Source organism: Somniosus microcephalus, unplaced genomic scaffold, assembly GCF_052327205.1.
Source record: "Somniosus microcephalus isolate GS21.2 unplaced genomic scaffold, FLI_Smic_1.0 scaffold318, whole genome shotgun sequence".
In the NCBI taxonomy this organism is placed as follows: domain Eukaryota; kingdom Metazoa; phylum Chordata; class Chondrichthyes; order Squaliformes; family Somniosidae; genus Somniosus; species Somniosus microcephalus.
The window spans coordinates 307,004-325,091 of record NW_028225505.1 but is presented as its reverse complement, the minus strand read 5'-3'; the positions used below and the strand labels follow the sequence as shown (position 1 = coordinate 325,091).

General features: G+C 45.0%; 1 protein-coding gene across 3 annotated transcripts in view; it reads right to left on the bottom strand.

The window, feature by feature from the left end:
* The window catches only part of LOC147081883 (kinesin-associated protein 3-like), a 166,462-nt gene that overhangs the window by 27,752 nt on the left and 120,622 nt on the right, over window positions 1-18,088 (bottom strand). For all 3 annotated transcript variants that reach the window (XM_085980621.1, XM_085980623.1, XM_085980622.1), the window contains one exon: window positions 16,600-16,725. In XM_085980621.1, coding sequence (XP_085836747.1) covers window positions 16,600-16,725 — 126 coding nt within the window. The remainder of the gene's footprint in view (window positions 1-16,599; window positions 16,726-18,088) is intronic.

Genomic DNA, 18,088 nt, shown 5'->3' with positions numbered 1-18,088 from the left:
CTGAAGCTGAGGCTTATGAAGAAGGTGAGGAGAACGAAGGCGGGGAGCACAGCCATGAACCATATGTTCCAGAACAGCCCCTCAGTCCAGTGCAACGTACAAGTGAGTATGTCCAACAACACTACAAATTGTTCTTCAAGGAAACATCCAGGTATCTCGACGCAGAACCAGCTACTCACCACAGTAACAAACAGCCTGTTTTCGGAGACACTGAGCTTAAAAGAGAAGAAACAAGTAAGACTTACCTGTAGAGACCTCCACAGCACTCGGCCAATCCAGCCAAGCAGTCCTCACCCGAGCCACAAGGTGCACAAGACCTCGCTAGGTACCTCATCCGCCGAGAATTGTTAAGTTCAGGTCTTCTAGAATTTGATGACCGTCCTGAAAATTATTGGTCATGGAAAGCGTCCTTCCTGAGTACCACCAAGGACTTGAATCTGTCAGCCAGAGAAGAACTAGATTTGATGACAAAGTGGCTCGGAGCCGAGTCGTCAGAACAGGCGAAGAGAATTCGCTCAGCGCACGTCCGCAATCCCACAGCAGGCCTCAATCTGGTTTGGCAACGTCTCGAAGACTGTTATGGGACACCAGAAGTCATTGAACACGCACTGCTTAAGAAGATTAAGGACTTTCCAAAGCTAACCAACAAAGGTAATGTCGAGCTTCGACAACTGGGTGACATTCTCCTCGAACTGGAGTGTGCTAAGGAAGAAGGTTACCTGACAGGCCTCTCGTATTTGGATACAGCTCGTGGGGTAAACCCAATAGTGGAAAAGCTCCCCTACAACCTTCAAGAGAAATGGATAGCTAAGCGATCCAAGTACAAGGAGGATTACGGAGTGGCATTTCCCCCCTTCTCTCTCTTCTCCAGGTTCGTCCAACAACAGGCAAAGGTGAGGAATGATCCAAGTTTCACTTTCTCCACCTCCAGCAGTTACGCTCCTTCGAGAACAGAGAAACCCACAAAGTACAGCAACAAAGCCTCTGTGAGCGTGCACAAAACAGATGTTCCAGCCAAACCCTCAGTCAACCAATCCAGTTCTGCTGGGAATAAAGTGGTTGACCCAGATCGTCAGTGTCCAATACACAAGAAGCCCCACCCACTCAAAGTGTCGAAGCTTTAGAGGCAAGCCTATTGATGAGCGCAAATCATACTTGAAAGAGAATTGCATCTGCTTCAGGTGTTGTGGGTCGACTATGCACATGGCAAAAGACTGCAAGGCGACAATCAAGTGCTTCGAGTGCAACAGTGAAAAACACATCGCAGCCCTGCATCCAGGTCCTCCTCCTTCGACCACCGAGTGTGCTGCGGTTGACAAAGAGGATAGCGGGGAGCAAAGCGAAAGCGCATCTTCTTCCGTCACCTCCAAGTGTACAGAGGTTTGTGGAAATGCAAGCAGCCCACGCTCATGCTCCAAAATCTGCTCGGTTAAAGCATATCCTGCAGGGAGAAAGGAGAAGGCAATCAAGATGTACGCAGTGCTTGATGAGCAAAGTAACAAGTCTCTAGCGAAGACAGAATTCTTCAATCTCTTTGAAGTCAAGGCCAGCGCAGCTCCGTACACGCTAAAAACCTGTTCAGGGACAACAGAGACTACGGGTAGGAGAGTTGGCAACTTCATGATCGAGTCCATGGATGGGAAACTACAGCTTCCCCTCCCCACCTTAATTGAGTGTGACATGATGCCAGATGATAGGACGGAAATTCCTTCCCCAGAGGTCGCACACCATCAGCCCCACCTACAGCCAGTTGCCAACAAGATTCCAGCTGTGGACCCGGACACTCCAATCCTCCTGCTCTTGGGAAGAGACATCTTAAGGGTGCACAAGGTGTGTGAGCAAATCAACAGGCCCCATAATGCTCCTTATGCGCAGCGGCTTGACCTGGGATGGGTCCTCGTGGGTGGAGTTTGCCTGGGAACAGTCCACAAACCAGCGGATGTCAACGTATATAAAGCAAACGTGTTGCACAACGGTCGTACATCCTTTCTCAGCCCATGCCCAAACAGGATCCAGCTAAAGGAAGACTACGATGGCATGACGCAGCATCATAGGTCAACCTCCTCTGCCTGTGAGGAAGAGGCAGGCCTCACTGTGAGCATAGACAGCCTAGGATGCTCAGTGTTTGAAAGGTCCAAGGATGATGACAAACCAACACTACCCATGGATGACAAAGCTTTCCTAACCATCAGTGCCCTGAGGAGGTTTTTCTCAATCCGTGGTCCAGCCAAACTTCTCCGCTCCGACAGAGGGACTAACTTCGTGGGTGCCTGTAAGGAGTTGGACATCCACACGGACGATGCAGCGGTAAGAAGCTACCTCCAAAAGAAAGGATGCACGTGGGTGTTTAACCCCCCGCATTCATCCCACATGGGTGGTTCATGGGAGAGGCTCATCGGTGTTGCCAGGCATATTCTGGATGCTATGCTGCTTCGGACGGGACCCACTCGTCTCACACATGATGTCTTGAGCACTCTCATGGCTGAAGTCATGGCGATCATGAACGCAAGACCCCTGGTGCCGGTGTCCACCGATCCAGACATGCCTGCAGTCCTCACCCCAGCGATGCTCCTGACTCAAAAGATGAGTGCTATTTCAGCCCCCTCTGGAAACTTCGACATGGCTGAGCTGCACGGGAAGCAAGTCCAGTGTCTTGCAGACACTTTTTGGAAGAGATGGAGAGGAGAGTATTTGTCCACCCTACAGAGCCATAGGAAATGGACAGAAGACAAGCCAAATGTCAAAGTGGGAGATGTTGTCTTGCTGAAAGACAGCCAAGCACACAGAAATGAATGGCCAGTGGGACTGGTTGTCAAAACTCTGCCGAGCAGGGACAAGAGGGTCCGCAAGGTGGAAGTGAAGATTGTCAAGGAGGGTACTGTCAAAGTGTTTCTGAGGCCAGTCTCAGAGATCGTAGTCCTCCTTTCTGAAGAAACCTAGAGAAAGGATTCTGAGTATGTTTGCAGCCAAAGAACGTTTTCTTTAGGTTTATTTTGTATCTGTAGTGGTACAACCAAGCAGGGAGTGTGCTGCCTTTCTTTAGGAATTTATGTTAGTTTTCCAGTTAATTCAGGGGTTTGAGTAATTTGGGTCGATTTCCATTGTGTGCCGCCACCTAGTGGATATTTGGTACCTAGCAAGTGCAGTAAACTACCGTATATCACAGACAGACCTGCAGCCACACATGGTCTGGGAAGTTATATTGTTGTCACGCTCCAGCCTTGGACACTATTTGTCTGTAAGTACTTGAGAATGTTATAGATGATTAGTGTACACTATATTTTGCAGAAAATGTTTAGTTTGTAACTTTTCTTTGTAAGCAAACTTACACAGCTAGCCGTGAAGTGCTCGCTCCCTGTCTAGCTGGTTAACTTGTAGCTGTATTTTGATGCACTATGTACAGGGCTAATTTAAAGAGAATGCCTTCCAGTTTGCTAAATGTATATTCACAGTAAGCTGTGTTTCCACATGTTTGGTAAGTTACATGCCAAATGTACTGTGTTGCTCAGACGTACCTAAATTTGTGTATGCATATCAGTTATGTGCTTGTATACTAATGTGCTTCCATTTCTGTATTGTATTTCAGTTTCACAATAAGAATCTTTCAGTAAAGTTTACAAGAAAAGTCAAGCCTTGTGATTTTTATGGGAAGATATCAATTTGTTAGCTACCTGTCTAGCTCTGCATAGGAACGCGCTGCAAGGGCAGAATACTGTCAGTCAGTTGAACAGGATGAAGCATAAAGAGGTGGAAACAATCACGTTACTTAACATCTTCAATCATAGTTATATTATGATCTCACTGAAGAGAAATGCCCGCTTCCCAAAATGCCCAATATTTTTGTACTCAATTCTGTTCATCTCAACCAAGGTACAGTTTCAAAAGGCAAGAACGCTATTAATAAATACGATGAGACATCAAAACAGTTCCAGTTTCAATAAATCCTAATGTTAATCCATTCAACAGCAATTTCATAAGTGCCAAACCAATCTATCATAAATCTTCATTATAAGCTGCAAAATGACAAAAGAGAGACGATTTTAATACAGGCCTGCAAAAAGCCAAAAGAGTTGCTATAAATATAGCAATTATTTTAGCACAGATGCTACCAAGCAACCACAAACTTTACACATCCCAGGGTGCATCAAATGGCTAATTCCAAAATGCTGCTCATGCGCAATAAAGCAGATGGTGTGCACAGGAGGGGGAGGGTAGACCAGAATGAGGAAGAGGTTCCATTAACCTCATAAGTACTTAATATTTTTTTCCATTTGTAAAAAGCAAAATCATTTTTAAATGCAAAATAAATATGCATATTCTTAATGTTTAGAATTATGAAACATTAGTAAATTATATTCTGACAAACTAAGCGCAAATATTAAGTTTTTAAAGTTGAAGTGCCCATCAGTAATCCAATTTTTAAGCGCAACAATACATCATTAGCTGCCTCTACCTTGCAGAACAAAAATGCTATAAGCACACAGGTCAGTCAGCATCCGAAAAAGATGCATTTCCATTGCAACGAAGGGTCACAGCTGAAACTTGTTTTTTTTCCTTTCAGCTGCTAACTGACTTAGTGTAATTACTGTATTTTGTTCTTATTTCAGGTTTCCAGCATTTATGAGTTTTATGTCCAAAAATTGAATCTTAAAAGCAAAAAGGTATCATTTCATTAAATTGTTCAATTATATTTAATTTTCAATGCAAATTTTATTTCACAAAATACAATTCCCTCTAATAGTCAATTAAAATGTACTTGATGTAATAAAACTCACTACGCACTTGGTTTGACTATAAAGCAAGGCTTTAATCAACTTGTTTCAGAACATGGAGGTCTAGTTGTACTTCACTAGTTCCTGTCATACAAAATGTCCCTGGGCAAGCTGGGCCCACGCCTGAGTATTTATACTCCTTGGACGGCGCCACCAGCTGGCTCTCCAGCGTTAATTCATGAGTAGTTTCTTGATGAGATTTATAACATTCTTCCTGCCTAAAAGATTTGGAAGTCCGACGACTTCCTCTTAACAGATTAGGCGGACCACGAATAGCCGCAGTCTTTTAGATCTTTGTTTATGGCTAGAAGGCACGTCTCCCCGGACTGTGTCTTGGTCCCTGGGCCGCTTGATCCGTACCGGTGGATCGACAGGGCCCGTGTTGCCCTGATCGACCCGAGGGAGGCTGGGGAGATCGTGACTCCGGGTGCGGGTCCCCACAGGCGCAGAGCTAGATTCATCCTGTTTGATAGGCGGGGATTGACCGGCATCCTGGCCTCGGGTGGCCATCCCACAGGGAGCACTCGGCTCCCTGAGTGAATCCGGTAGGGCAGCCGGCAGATCTCGATATCCCAGGTAGGGCATCATCCTCGCGGGAGCGCAGAGTGTCGGCATCATCACCGTGGGTCCCTCTATCAGTTGGGTCCGTGGAACCGGCTGGACAGGGAGCCAGGTCCCAGAGCGAAACAGTGGACTCCCGGCCATCAGGGTACCGCACGTGCGCGTACGTGGGATTGACGTCCGTGAGTTCTACCTCGTCGACGAGGGGATCGTTTTTAGAAGATCGGACTAATCTTCGGAGCAGCACGGGGCCGGGAGCTGCCAACCATGACGGTAGGGACGTCCCATGGGTGGAGCGACGCTGGAAGCTGAAGAATCACTCATGAGGTTGACATTGGTGGACGTAGAAAGCGACCTGATGGAATGCAACACATCAGGGAGCATAGTTTCCCACTGGTGACCTCAGCGCAAGACGAACAGCGTTCCAGATGATAGCGTTGTATCTCTCAACCTGTCTGTTACCGATGGGATGGTATGGTGTCGTTTTACTTGTGGCGATTCCCCGTTGGGAGAGATAACTTTTGAGTTCGCTTGACATGAAGGAGGGACCCCGATCAAAGTGGATGAAATTGGCCGTACTGCAAAGGGAAAAGACTTGATCAAGGCATTTGATCACTGTGGAAGTAAGCAGATTGGGACAGGGGAAAGCGTGAATATTCGTCCACCATTGTAAGCAAGTAGCTGTTTCGCATTGAGGAAGGCAATGGCCCTTTAAAGTCAATGCTGAGTCGCTGCATAGCGTCTATGAGCGAGCCAACCGATGGACGGAAGAATTGCGGTTTTAATTCCGCACAAATTCTACAGGAGCATATTCTTTTCACATCTTCCATAGAAAATGGGAGATTTTTAGATCGCACAAAGTGCAACATGCGGGTAACGCCAGGATGGCATAAGTCAGTATGAAGATCCGCAAGAGTCGAAGTTGACATAGAAGAGCAAAATGCCCGTGTGAGGGTATCCGGGGCCACATTCTCTTTGCCGGGTCGATAATGTATGGTGTATTCAAAGGCGGCCAATTCCATCCTCCAGAGTTGTATTTTGTTATTCTTGATCTTAGTGCGTTTCCGGTTATCCAGCATAAAGGCCACGGAGCGCTGATCGGTTATAAGTGTGAAATAGCGACGAGCGAGAAAATGACTCCATTTACATACAGCTTCGATGATGGCCGTAGCCTCCTTCTCGACAGGAGGATAATGGAGCTCGCTACCCTGCAAAGTTCTGGACAGAAATGCAACGGGTCGACCACCTTGATTCAAGGTAGCAGAGATCGCCACATCCGATGCATCGCACTCGACCACGAAAGGAAGATTTTCATCAATGGAACGAAGCATGGCTTTTTCCAGTTGTCGCTTGAGGAGGTTGAAAGCTGAAATAGCCGTTGCCTCCAATGGAAATGACTTTGCGTGAAGCAGGGGCTGGATCGTGTCGGAGAAGTGGGGTATCCATTTCGCATAATAGGCGAACATGCCGAGTGCCCAACGAAGAAAGCCGAGATTCATAGGGGGAGGGAGCTCCTGAAGCGGACAAAGTCGCTCCGGATCCGGTTTGATGACACCATTGCCCACCCAGTAGCCAAGGATGTTGACTGATGGTACTGATTTCACAGATTTGGACTCATTTAAGGTTAAGTTGCGACGACTGAGAACGTCAAAAAATTTCTGGAGATTGGCATCGTGCTCCTTCTGGTCATGACCAGCAATGGTGATATTATCCAGATATGGAAAAGTGTCCGTTAAGTTCTCCTGTTTGACTAGGCTATCCATTGCCCGTTGAAAGACAGCCACCCCATTGGTGACCCCAAATGGAAGGTGACAAAACTGGTAAAGCTGACCATTGGCCTCAAAGGACATATACTTTTTGTCAGAGTCCTTTAACGGTACTTGATGATATGCGCTCTTTAAATCAAAAGTTGAAAATACCTTGTAGTTGGCAAGGTTATTAACCATGTCATCGATGCGTGGTAGTGGGTAGGCATCCAGGTCAGTATACTGGTTAATAGTTTGCGAGTAATCGATGCAAAGACGTTTCTTGTGTTGCTTCAGAGGATTTTTAACAACGACGACTTGAGCCCGCCAGGAAGATGAACATGGCTCAATGATACCATCAGCTAGAAGGCGAGAGATTTCTGCCTCGATAAAGGATCGATCATCTCGGCTGAAAAGTCGTGATTTAGTGACTATGGGCTTACATTGGGGAGAAAGATTGGCAAACAAGGAGGGCTCATCGAGCGAAGCCGCCGAAAGCGCACAAAACGGTACTTTGGTAATAGTAATCTCCGGCTTTGACCCTCCAAACTCGAAAGTGAGTCTTTTGTGTTGTTTCTGGAAATCCTGTCCCAGGAGCACATCACTGCATAGGTTTTTGAGCACTCCGAGCCAGGTGGAAAAATAAGTGCGGCCATTGAGAATATGGTCGACAAGACAAAAGCCGGAAGAATTGGTGGTCAGTGTCGTCAGAGCCATTGCAATTTCCCTGTCCGAGGGGTAAATACACAGTTTTAACTTACTGATAGCCCGCTCACTAATGAAGCTGTCAGAGCTGCATGAGTTGATTAGTGCGCTCAAAATGTGTCCATTTACCGAAACCTTCGTGGTTGCATGGGACAGACTTTGGGGAAAAACAGTTGTGAAGAGAGGAGGGGCAGTTTTACCCTTGACGGCTGTAACCTTAGTAGTGGTTCTTGGGGGAGGAGCAGTTTCATAGATAGCAGCTGTAACCTTAGTAGTGGCTCTTGGGGGAGGAGCAGTTTTATAGATAGTAGCTGCAAAACTAACAGGAGCTCTTGACCGGTATACCTTAGAAAAGTGACCTTTCTTATGGCAATGATTGCAGGTTGCGTTATGAGCAGGGCAAAATTTCCTATAATGGAACACACCTCCAAAGAAGAAACACTTCCTTCCAGATTGCCAAGGTGCCGCTAGGGCAGGGTCGTCATCAGTGAAGGCTTCTAGGGTAGGGTTGTCATCCGCTAGGTTAGAGTCATCATCAGTGAGGGCTTCCGCCCGAGACCTATCGAAGGAGTCATTCAAAGTGATAGCAGCAGCCCGTGCACGAGGTAAAAGATAGGTATCTACATTCCTCTTTGCTAAGTCCCGGGAACATGCCTGGTCATAGGCAGCCTGTAACTCGAGGGTTTTATTCTCCAAAAGACGCTGGCGTATGAAGGGAGACACAATCCCATTAATAAAGGAATCACTAATTAACTCCTCCTGGTACTGCTCAGCTGTGACAGCTTTAAGATTACAATCTTTGCTGAGCCTGCGAAGTTTCTGAAGGAATTCATCAAGTGATTCCCCGGGCTGTTGTCGAGTTGTGGCCAGTAGATGCCGAGCAAAGATTTTGTTTGGGGCCTTAACATATAGTCGCTGTAATATTAGGATAGCGGCGTCGTAGTCTACACAGTTTTTGATATAGTCAAACACATGAGGAGATACATAATTGGCAAGTACCTCTAATTTATCAGGAACATTCTCACCACACACCCTGAGGAAGTTGCTGAAAGTACGATACCAGTGTTTCCATACCTTAGCAGTTGTAGGTGAATTCGGGTCCAGGTCAAGACAGGCGGGTCTGAGTAGTTTGTCCATGATGGATTGATTATTATGCCGGAGTTCCCTTCTGCTGTTGAAGTCATAGCTAGCTGTTCCCGAAATCACTCAGAGCGTGGAGTCGATATCAAGTTGATTAAATTGACGTAATAAAACTCACTACGCACTTGGTTTGAGTAGAAAGCAAGGCTTTAATCAACTTGTTTCAGAACATGGAGGTCTAGTTGTACTTCACTAGTTCCTGTCTTACAAAATGTCCCTGGGCAAGCTGGGCCCACGCCAGAGTATTTATACTCCTTGGACAGCGCCACCAGCTGGCCGTCCAGCGTTACTTCCTGAGTAGTTTCTTTATGATGATGAGATTTATAACAGTACTCAAAAATCACCAAAAGAATTTAACTAAATCTTAAAGAAAAAAATAATTCAATCTTGTAACCTATCATCACTGTCTGATTTTAAGGCTTAAGGGGGCAGGTTTTCAACTTGCTGTCAGGGCATAAAATTGGTGTTGCAGATTGGCTGCCCATTATAGAAACCGACCGATTTTCATTGTGATTGAAATCAACAGAAATGAAAATTATGCCTTTTCTATAACTGGTGGCCGATCAGTAACACAAGTTTTACGCAGGGGCGGGAAGTTGAAAATCTACCCCAAAATTTTCTTACGGGCTGTAACATATTAGGGACGTTATAAAAACTACTAGCAATCCACACCATCAGTTTTCACAAGTTGCATTTTTACACGTGCGAAGGTTAAAAATCGCAATTTATTTTGATCAGACAGCCATCTGTGTGCAAGCAAAAATGTATCTCCATCTTCACATCATGTAACTACTCATGTTACAGAAACGTTTTCATGAAATCATAATTACTTTGCCACTTCTTTTTTAAAAAACTGTTTTAAATTAAATTCTGGCTTTTACACCAGTTCAGTGACTAAATACACCACATGATGTGGCATCTAGCCATAGCAACTGAGAAGAATGCATTTTTGATTTCTTACCTGTGCTGAATTCTGCAATATCAGCCAAGAGGGAGGGGGGTGGGGGGAGGGGGGAGAGGGGGCAGGGGAAAGACACTAAAATTGTCCTTTGCATCCCTGGGCTAGGGGAAGGAAGAAAGGAAAAATAAACAGCAAGCATCTATGAAAACCGTTCATTTGAATGCCAGAAGACGATGAGATTGGGCTCAGCTGCGATGCCTCCCAAGTTCGAATGGTCTGTGTTCACTCATTGTCTAGCTTCCCATGTACAGAATGGTCACTTGGACGAGAGCTGCCATGAAACTGTACTCAGCCGGAGGTACCAATCTCAAACAGGGAGAAAAATCATACTACGATTCTGTGGGAAAATATGTACTTCTATGATAAACACAGGCGTAATCTGTGCAGCACCCCAGATCTTCCACTCACTGAGAAACTGGGATTGTTCTCCAAAGAGCAGAGAAGGTTAAGGGGAAAGGTATTCGAAATCATGATGGGTTTTAATAAAGTAAATAAGGAGTAAACTGTTTCCAGCGGCAGAAGAGTCGGTAACCAGAAGAGATAGATTTAAGGTAATTGACAAAAGAACCAGAGACGATTCAAGGAAAAAATACTGACTGAAAGTGTGATGGAAGCAGATTCAATAATACCTTTCAAAAGAGAATTGGATAAATACTGGAAGGGGAAAACTTTGCAGGGCTATGGGAATAGAGCAGGAGAGTGGGACTAATTGAATAGCTCTGTCAAAGAGCCGGCACAGGCACGATGGGCTGAATGGCCTCCTTCTGTGCTGAATCATTCTATGATTCTATGAGCTGAGCTGCTCAACAGTAAATACTACAGCTACTCCAATCTCATTAAAAGCTTGTTGAAATACTGCATCCAGATTACAGCGCTGATCCTCAATATAAACATATACTGCAGCACACCCAACCAAGTTATTCTTCTATTGCTCTGGTAGCTCCACTCACTGAATACTACCGCAGGCACTACAGCTGTACTCTATAAAAACATGCTTTCATAGTGAGGCACTTCCTGTTGCTTGTAAGTATTGTGACAATGATCATTCTACACTCGCTGAGAAATTGTATTGATCTGTGCTTGCTTTAAATAAGGATCTTCAGTCATGACCAGATCCAATAGTGAATAGCAATTTCAGATTAGTCATGAAAATTTATGCTAAATGTTGTGTTAGTTTACAAATCCTTGCCAATATGCAAATCATATGCCAATCAAATACCTACTAAAAAGGAAAGAAGATGTGGCTTCACTTGATCCAATCAGGGCATTTTGGCAGAATATACAAACGAGTCTGCCGGCACACAATTTAGTCACATAACATGCAACAAAATAATCGCTATTATTGTACTATATCTCTGAAAAAGGTAAAATATTCCTTTGTTATACTTGGTTGCAAGTGAAATGATTTGTTCTCATCAAAGTACTTATAATTACATTATTCAAGCAAGCCGAGTCCCCTTTTTCTAGTACAATAGCAAAATATTGCGATGCTGGAAATCTGAAATAACAACAGAAAACGCTGGAAAAACTCAGCAGGCCAGGCAGCATCCATGAAGAGAGAAACAGAGTTAAGGTTTCAGGTCTGGGACCCTTCATCAGAACTGGAAAAAGCTGGAGATGTAACAGATATTAAGCAGGTGCAGAGACAGGGGGGGGGGGGGGGGGAAAGAGAGGGGAGGAAGGAATTGAAGGAACAGCCAATTTTTCAATTTTAAGGCTAGAGCACTATTTTTGGAGTACAGAAAAATGCAGATGACATTATTAAATAAAACGTGGTTGCCCACTTGCCCTTTTAGATGTAGAATGTGTTCACTGTACTTTAAAAGGGAGTCTCACTCAAAGCAAAATAAATCTCAATACAAAATAAAAGTGCTATGAAAAGATTGTGCTGTATTTGGACTAACAGTAACATTGCGTACTGCAGGTAAGGAAAGAAACAATACAATTCAATAATCGTGAATGGTGGTGGACCATTAAACAACTAACGGGAGGAGGAGGCTCCATGAATATCCCCATTCTCAAGGATGGTGGAGCCCAGCACGTGAGTACAAAAGACAAGGCTGAAGCGTTTGCAACCAACTTCAGTCAGAAGTGCCAAGTGGATGATCCCTATCGGCCTACTCCCGAGGTCCCCACCATCACAGAAGCCAGTCTTCAGCCAATTCAATTCACTCCACGGGATATCAAGAAACAGCTGAGCGCACTGGATACAGCAAAGGCTATGGGCCCCGACAACATCCCGGCTATCGTGCTGAAGACTTGTGCTTCAGAACTAGCCGCACCTCTAGCCAAGCTGTTCCAGTACAGCTACAACACTGGTATCTATCCGACAATGTGGAAAACTGCCCACGTATGTCCTGTCCACAAAAAGGACAAATCCAACCCAGCCAATTACCGCCCCATCAGTCTACTCTCAATCATCAGCAAAGTGATGGAAGGTGTCATCGACAGTGCTATCAAGCGGCACTTGCTCACTAATAACCTGCTCACTGATGCCCAGTTTGGGTTCCACCAAGACCACGTTGCTCCCGACCTCATTACAGCCTTGGTCCAAACATTGGCAAAGGAGCTGAATTCCAGAGGTGAGGTGAGAGTGACTGCCCTTGACATCAAGGCAGCATTTGACCAAGTCTGGCATCAAGGAGCCCTAGTAAAACTGAAGTCAATGGGAATAAGGGGGAAAACGCTCCACTGGCTGGAGTCATACCTAGCACAAAGGAAGATGGTTGTGGGGGTTGAAGGTCAATCATCACAGCCCCAAGACATCGCTGCAGGGTTCCTCAGGGCAGTGTCCTAGGCCCAACCATCTTCAGCTGCTTCATCAATGACCTTCCCTCCAACATAAGGTCAGAAATGGGGATGTTCGCTGATGACTGCACAGTGTTCAGCGCCATTCACAACTCCTCAGATAATGAAGCAGTCCATGCCCGCATGCAACAAGACCCGGACGACGTTCAGGCTTGGGCTGATAAGTGGCAGGTAACATTCGCGCCACAGAAGTGCCAGGCAATGACTATCTCCAACAATCGAGAGTCTAACCACCTCCCCTTGACATTCAATGGCATTACAATCGCCAAATCCCCCACTATCAACAACCCGGGGGGTCACCATTAACCAGAAACTTAACTGGACTAGCCACATAAATACTGTGGCAACAGGAGCAGGTCAGAGGCTAGGTATTCTGTGGTGAGTGTCTCACCTCCTGACTCCCCAAAGCCTTTCCACCATCTACAAGGCACAAGTAAGGAGTGTGATGGAATACTCTCCACTTGCCTGGATGAGTGCAGCTCCAACAACACTCAAGAAGCTCGACACCATCCAGGACAAAGCAGCCCGCTTGATTGGCACCCCATCCACCACCTTAAACATTCACTCCCTCCACCACCGGCGTACCGTGGCTGCAGTGTGTACCATCTACAAGATGCACTGCAGCAACTCGCCAAGGCTTCTTCGGCAGCACCTCCCAAACCCGCAACCTCTTCCACCTAGAAGGACAAGGGCAGCAGGTGCATGGGAACACCACCACCTCCAAGTCACACACCATCCTGACTTAGAAGTATATCGCCATTCCTTCATCGTCGCTGGGTCAAAATCCTGGAACTCCCTACCTAACAGCACTGTGGGAGTACCTTCACCACACGGACTGCAGCGGTTCAAGGCGGCGGCTCACCACCACCTCCTCAAGGACAACTAGGGATGGGCAATAAATGCTGGCATTGCCAGTGACACCCTGATCCCATAAACTAATTAAAAAAATATAAAGATAAAGAAAGACTTGCATTTATATTGTGCCTTTCACGACCTCAAAGCGCTTTAGAGCCAATGAAGTACTTTTTGAAGTGTAGTCACTGTTGTAATGCAGGAAATGCGGCAGCCAATTGTGCACAACAAGCTCCCACAAACAGCAATGTGATAATAACCAGATTAAAAAAAAAAAAAAAAATTAAGTGGTGTTGATTGAAGCAGCACTCCCTCAGTACTGTACTGGAGCGTCAGCCTAGATTTTTGTGCTCAAGACTCTGCAGTGGGACTTGATCCCACAACCTCTGACTCAGAGGCGAGAGCGCTTCCAACGGAGTCACGGCGGACACGTTAATTCACGTTAATGCATTAAATTTCTTTAATAGGCTTGTGTTGGAATGCTGGTGCAGAATACTTCGAAATATCTAAGTTATGAACTTGCACCAGGACCTAAAGTTGTATTTTGATGAAGCAGCAAATAGGTACCAACTCAAAAATTTGAAGTGCAAAGTTCATTCTGTTTTTGTTTGTACAAATATACTTCCTCTAGGTAGCTTTCAGGATTTTCCTCTGCCTATGTATGGCATATTTACACCTTTATGTCCATAAATTTATACCCAACTGGCAGCTTAAAATTGTGCATTAGTACTTCTGGTTGGCTTTGTCTGTTGTTCCTCTATTCTAATTGTCACTAGTAATTTAGCTGTAAATTATGACCAGTGCTTAAAATAAATGGAATAGGTCACGATATGACCTTGTACTACAAGGATTTTAGTGTATCAATTACAGTATTGTCAGAAAGCCAATGAACAAATATGTACAGCATTGCTGCATCTTACTTTGTGCCAGAAATTTCTGATGGAAAGCCAATACTTTTGTTTGTTTTTGTTGGAAATTGTCTGAACTCAAAAGGTGCAATATTTAAAAATATTTGTTCCCTGGATGTGGGCGACGCTGGCAAGGTCGCATTTATTGCCCATCCCTAGTTGCAAATCTGGATATGAAGCCTTATCTAATGACCACTATTCAAAAAAGGTGGTAGAGAGAAAACGGGGAATTATGGCCTGACATTGGTAGTGGGGAAAATGCTGGAGTCCATTATAAAAGATGTAATAGCAGAGCACTTGGAAAACAGTGACAGGGTCGGACAAAGTCAACATGGATTTACAAAAGGTAAATCGTGCTTGACTAATCTACTGGAATTTTTTGAGGATGTAACTGGTAGAATAGATAAGGGAGAACCAGTGGATGTGGTGTATTTGGACTTTCAGAAGGCTTTCGATAAGGTCCCGCATAAGGGATTAGCGTGTAAAGTTAAGGCACATGGGATTGGGGGCAAGGTACTGACTTGGACAGAGAACTGGTTGGCAGACAGGAAGCAAAGAGTTGGAATAAACGGCTCTTTTTCCGAGTGGCAGGCAGTGACTAGTGGGGTACCGCAGGGATCGGTCCTAGGACCCCAGCTAGTCACAATATATATAATAAATGATCTAGACGAGGGAACTAGATGCAATATCTCCACGTTTGCAGATGACACAAAGCTGGGTGGGCGTGTGTGCTGTGAGGAGGATGCCGAGAAACTCCAGTATGATTTGGACAGGTTGGGTGATTGGGCAGAAGCATGGCAGATGCAGTATAATGTGGATAAATGCGAGGTTATCCACTTTGGTGGCAAAAACAGGAAGGCAGATTATTATCTGAACGGCAATAGATTGGGAGAAGGGGAAGTGCAACGAGACCTGGGTGTCCTTGTGCACCAGTCGCTGAAGGTAAGCATGCAGGTGCAGCAGGCGGTTAAAAAGGCATATGGTATGTTGGCCTTCATAGCGAGAGGGTTCGAGAACAAGAGCAAGGATGTCTTGCTGCAGTTGTACAGGGCCTTGGTGAGACCACACCGTGAGTATTGTGTGCAGTTTTGGTCGCCTTATCTGAGGAAGGATGTTCTTGCCATGGAGGGAGTGCAGCGAAGATTCACCAGACTGATACCTGGGATGGCAGGAATGACGTATGAGGAGAGATTGGGTCGATTGGGCTTATACTCGCTGGAGTTTAGAAGAATGAGAGGGGATCTCATTGAAACTTATAAAATTCTAACAGGACTGGACAGACTGGATGCAGGAAGGATGTTCCCGATGGCCGGGGAGTCCAGAACCAGGGGTCACAGTCGAAGGATAAGGGGTAAGCCATTTAGGACAGAGATAAGGAGGAATTTCTTCACCCAGAGAGTGGTAAACCTGTGGAATTCTCTACCACAGAAGGCAGTGGAGGCCAATTCATTAAATATATTCAAGAAGGAGTTGGATATATTTTTCTTAAGGCTAAAGGGATCAAGGGATATGGGGAGAAGGCAGGGACAGGGTACTGAATTTGGATGATCAGCCATGATCTCATTGAATGGCGGAGCAGGCTCGAGGGGCCGAATGGCCTACTCCTGCTCCTATCTTCTATGTTTCTATGTCAGTTCCACTCAATTTAGCATTCATACCAATACTAGAGTTTAGTTTCAATTAAAGAAAAAACAATGTTGAATGGCACTGTAGACTTAGTAATAATGTATGGGAAATTGCGTGGTACAATAGGTCAAGCATTAACCTTTCACCTCTGCGATCTGAGTTTAAATCCTGCCCAGACTGATGAAATGAAAGTCTCCCCTGTCTTTTGGCTGGAAGGGCCCTATTGAGTTTGGGTACTCTTAACCCAGTCTACTCCTTATATTGCATTAACTAGCAATCTCACTCACAAAGGCCTCATGACGCTGGTTGGCAATGGAAAAAAAAAAAAAAAAAAATCGGCATACTGTACTAGGGAGTGCCCTTGAGGTTGGGGCCAAGTACAGGAAGCTTTACTGTGCAGTGCATTATGTTTGATGCTGACACTGGATGCCTGAATTGGCAAAAGTTCCATTTCCCATCACATCCCCCATCTGGACAAGCACAAAATAAAAAATAAAAAAATATATTCTGTGATCCCTTACCATTTAGAAGTTCAATGAGAGCTGGAATAATTCCCGATTTTGCGAGCATTGCAGCACAGGAATCGTCCATGGACACCGTGCCAATCATTATTACCACTTCCAGAACCAGGTCATCTTCTGTTGAACCTGATAAATCAGACATACAAATGTGTTACTGCAACACACTCACCTACTGACAGAAACTAGTTACTCTTAGTTCTTAGTTTGAAGCTTCCACTTAGTCTGTTACTTTGCTGGGGGCCGCAATTCCAAGTAATACATTACTCAAGGCTCACTCGCATGAATGCTCCATCCTAAAATGAAGATAAGGCTTCCACTCTCAACTGCTCTGCTGTGAAGATTAGCTGAATGAAAGCCAGACACATTCCAACAAGGGGTGGAAGGGGGAAAGAGAGAAGAAATCAAACGCCAAAGTCATGCTGGGCCATTGGTGCACACTGTGGAGTGGCTGGGTTATAAAGGGTATTGGTGGAGGTCTAGAACATAGAAGCTGAGTGGCGGAAGAAAAAAAGAAAAAGAAATTACTGAGCTGACTTGGGGAGTAAAATTCTGTTTCTACCTCTTGATTTGTTCTGTCTCTATGCATGACCCACCTGCCTGTGAACTACTGCCAGTGTTTGATGGCAGCTCTATTTTCTTTCCTTAATTTGTTCTCCAGCAAAAGAAAGAAATAGAACACGAGTAGGAAACATAAATATCCCAGCATCCATAGCAGAACTGAAACATCTCTATAGTGTGAGAAAGGGAGAGTACTGCGGAATCCAAGTATCACAGCTTGTCTCAGTAGCAGCGTTCTCATCTCTAAGTCAGAAAGCTGAGGATTCAAGCTCCATTTCAGGGACTTGAGCACACAATGCAGCCTGATATTTCAATGCATTACTGAGTGTTACATTAGTGGAGGTACTGCCTTATGCACAAGATGTTAAAGCATATGTCTAATCAGATAAATATAAAAGTTCCCATGGCACTATTCGACGGACAGCAGGGAATTTTCCATCGTCCTCTTTCTACCTCCACCACAAACATATTAACTGGTCTTTCGTCTATTTTTGCTATTTGTCATTTTAACGTGCACAAATTGGCTGCCAAGTATTCCTAAATAACAACGGTGTCTGAAATGTAAAAGTGTTTTTTGACATTTGAAGGACATGATAAGGATATATTTATATAATAAATATGCATGTTCCTCCTCCTGCCCCAGCAACATTCCATAAAAAAGCAGGCTGGGAACAGGAGGAAAACAATCACAATGGTCTGCTGAGATCTACAAGAGAGAGAGGAGAGGTAGTCAAGTCATAGTAACAGTACCGAGTCAACTGACATTTTCAAAACTGAGATTGATAAATTTTTGTTAGGTAAGGGTATCAAGGGATTATGGAGCAAAGGTGGGTTAATAGAGTTGGAGTACAGATCTACCATGAACTAATTGAATGGTGGAACAGGCTCAAGGGGCTGAATGGCCTACTGCTAATCCTATCTTTGTGTACAT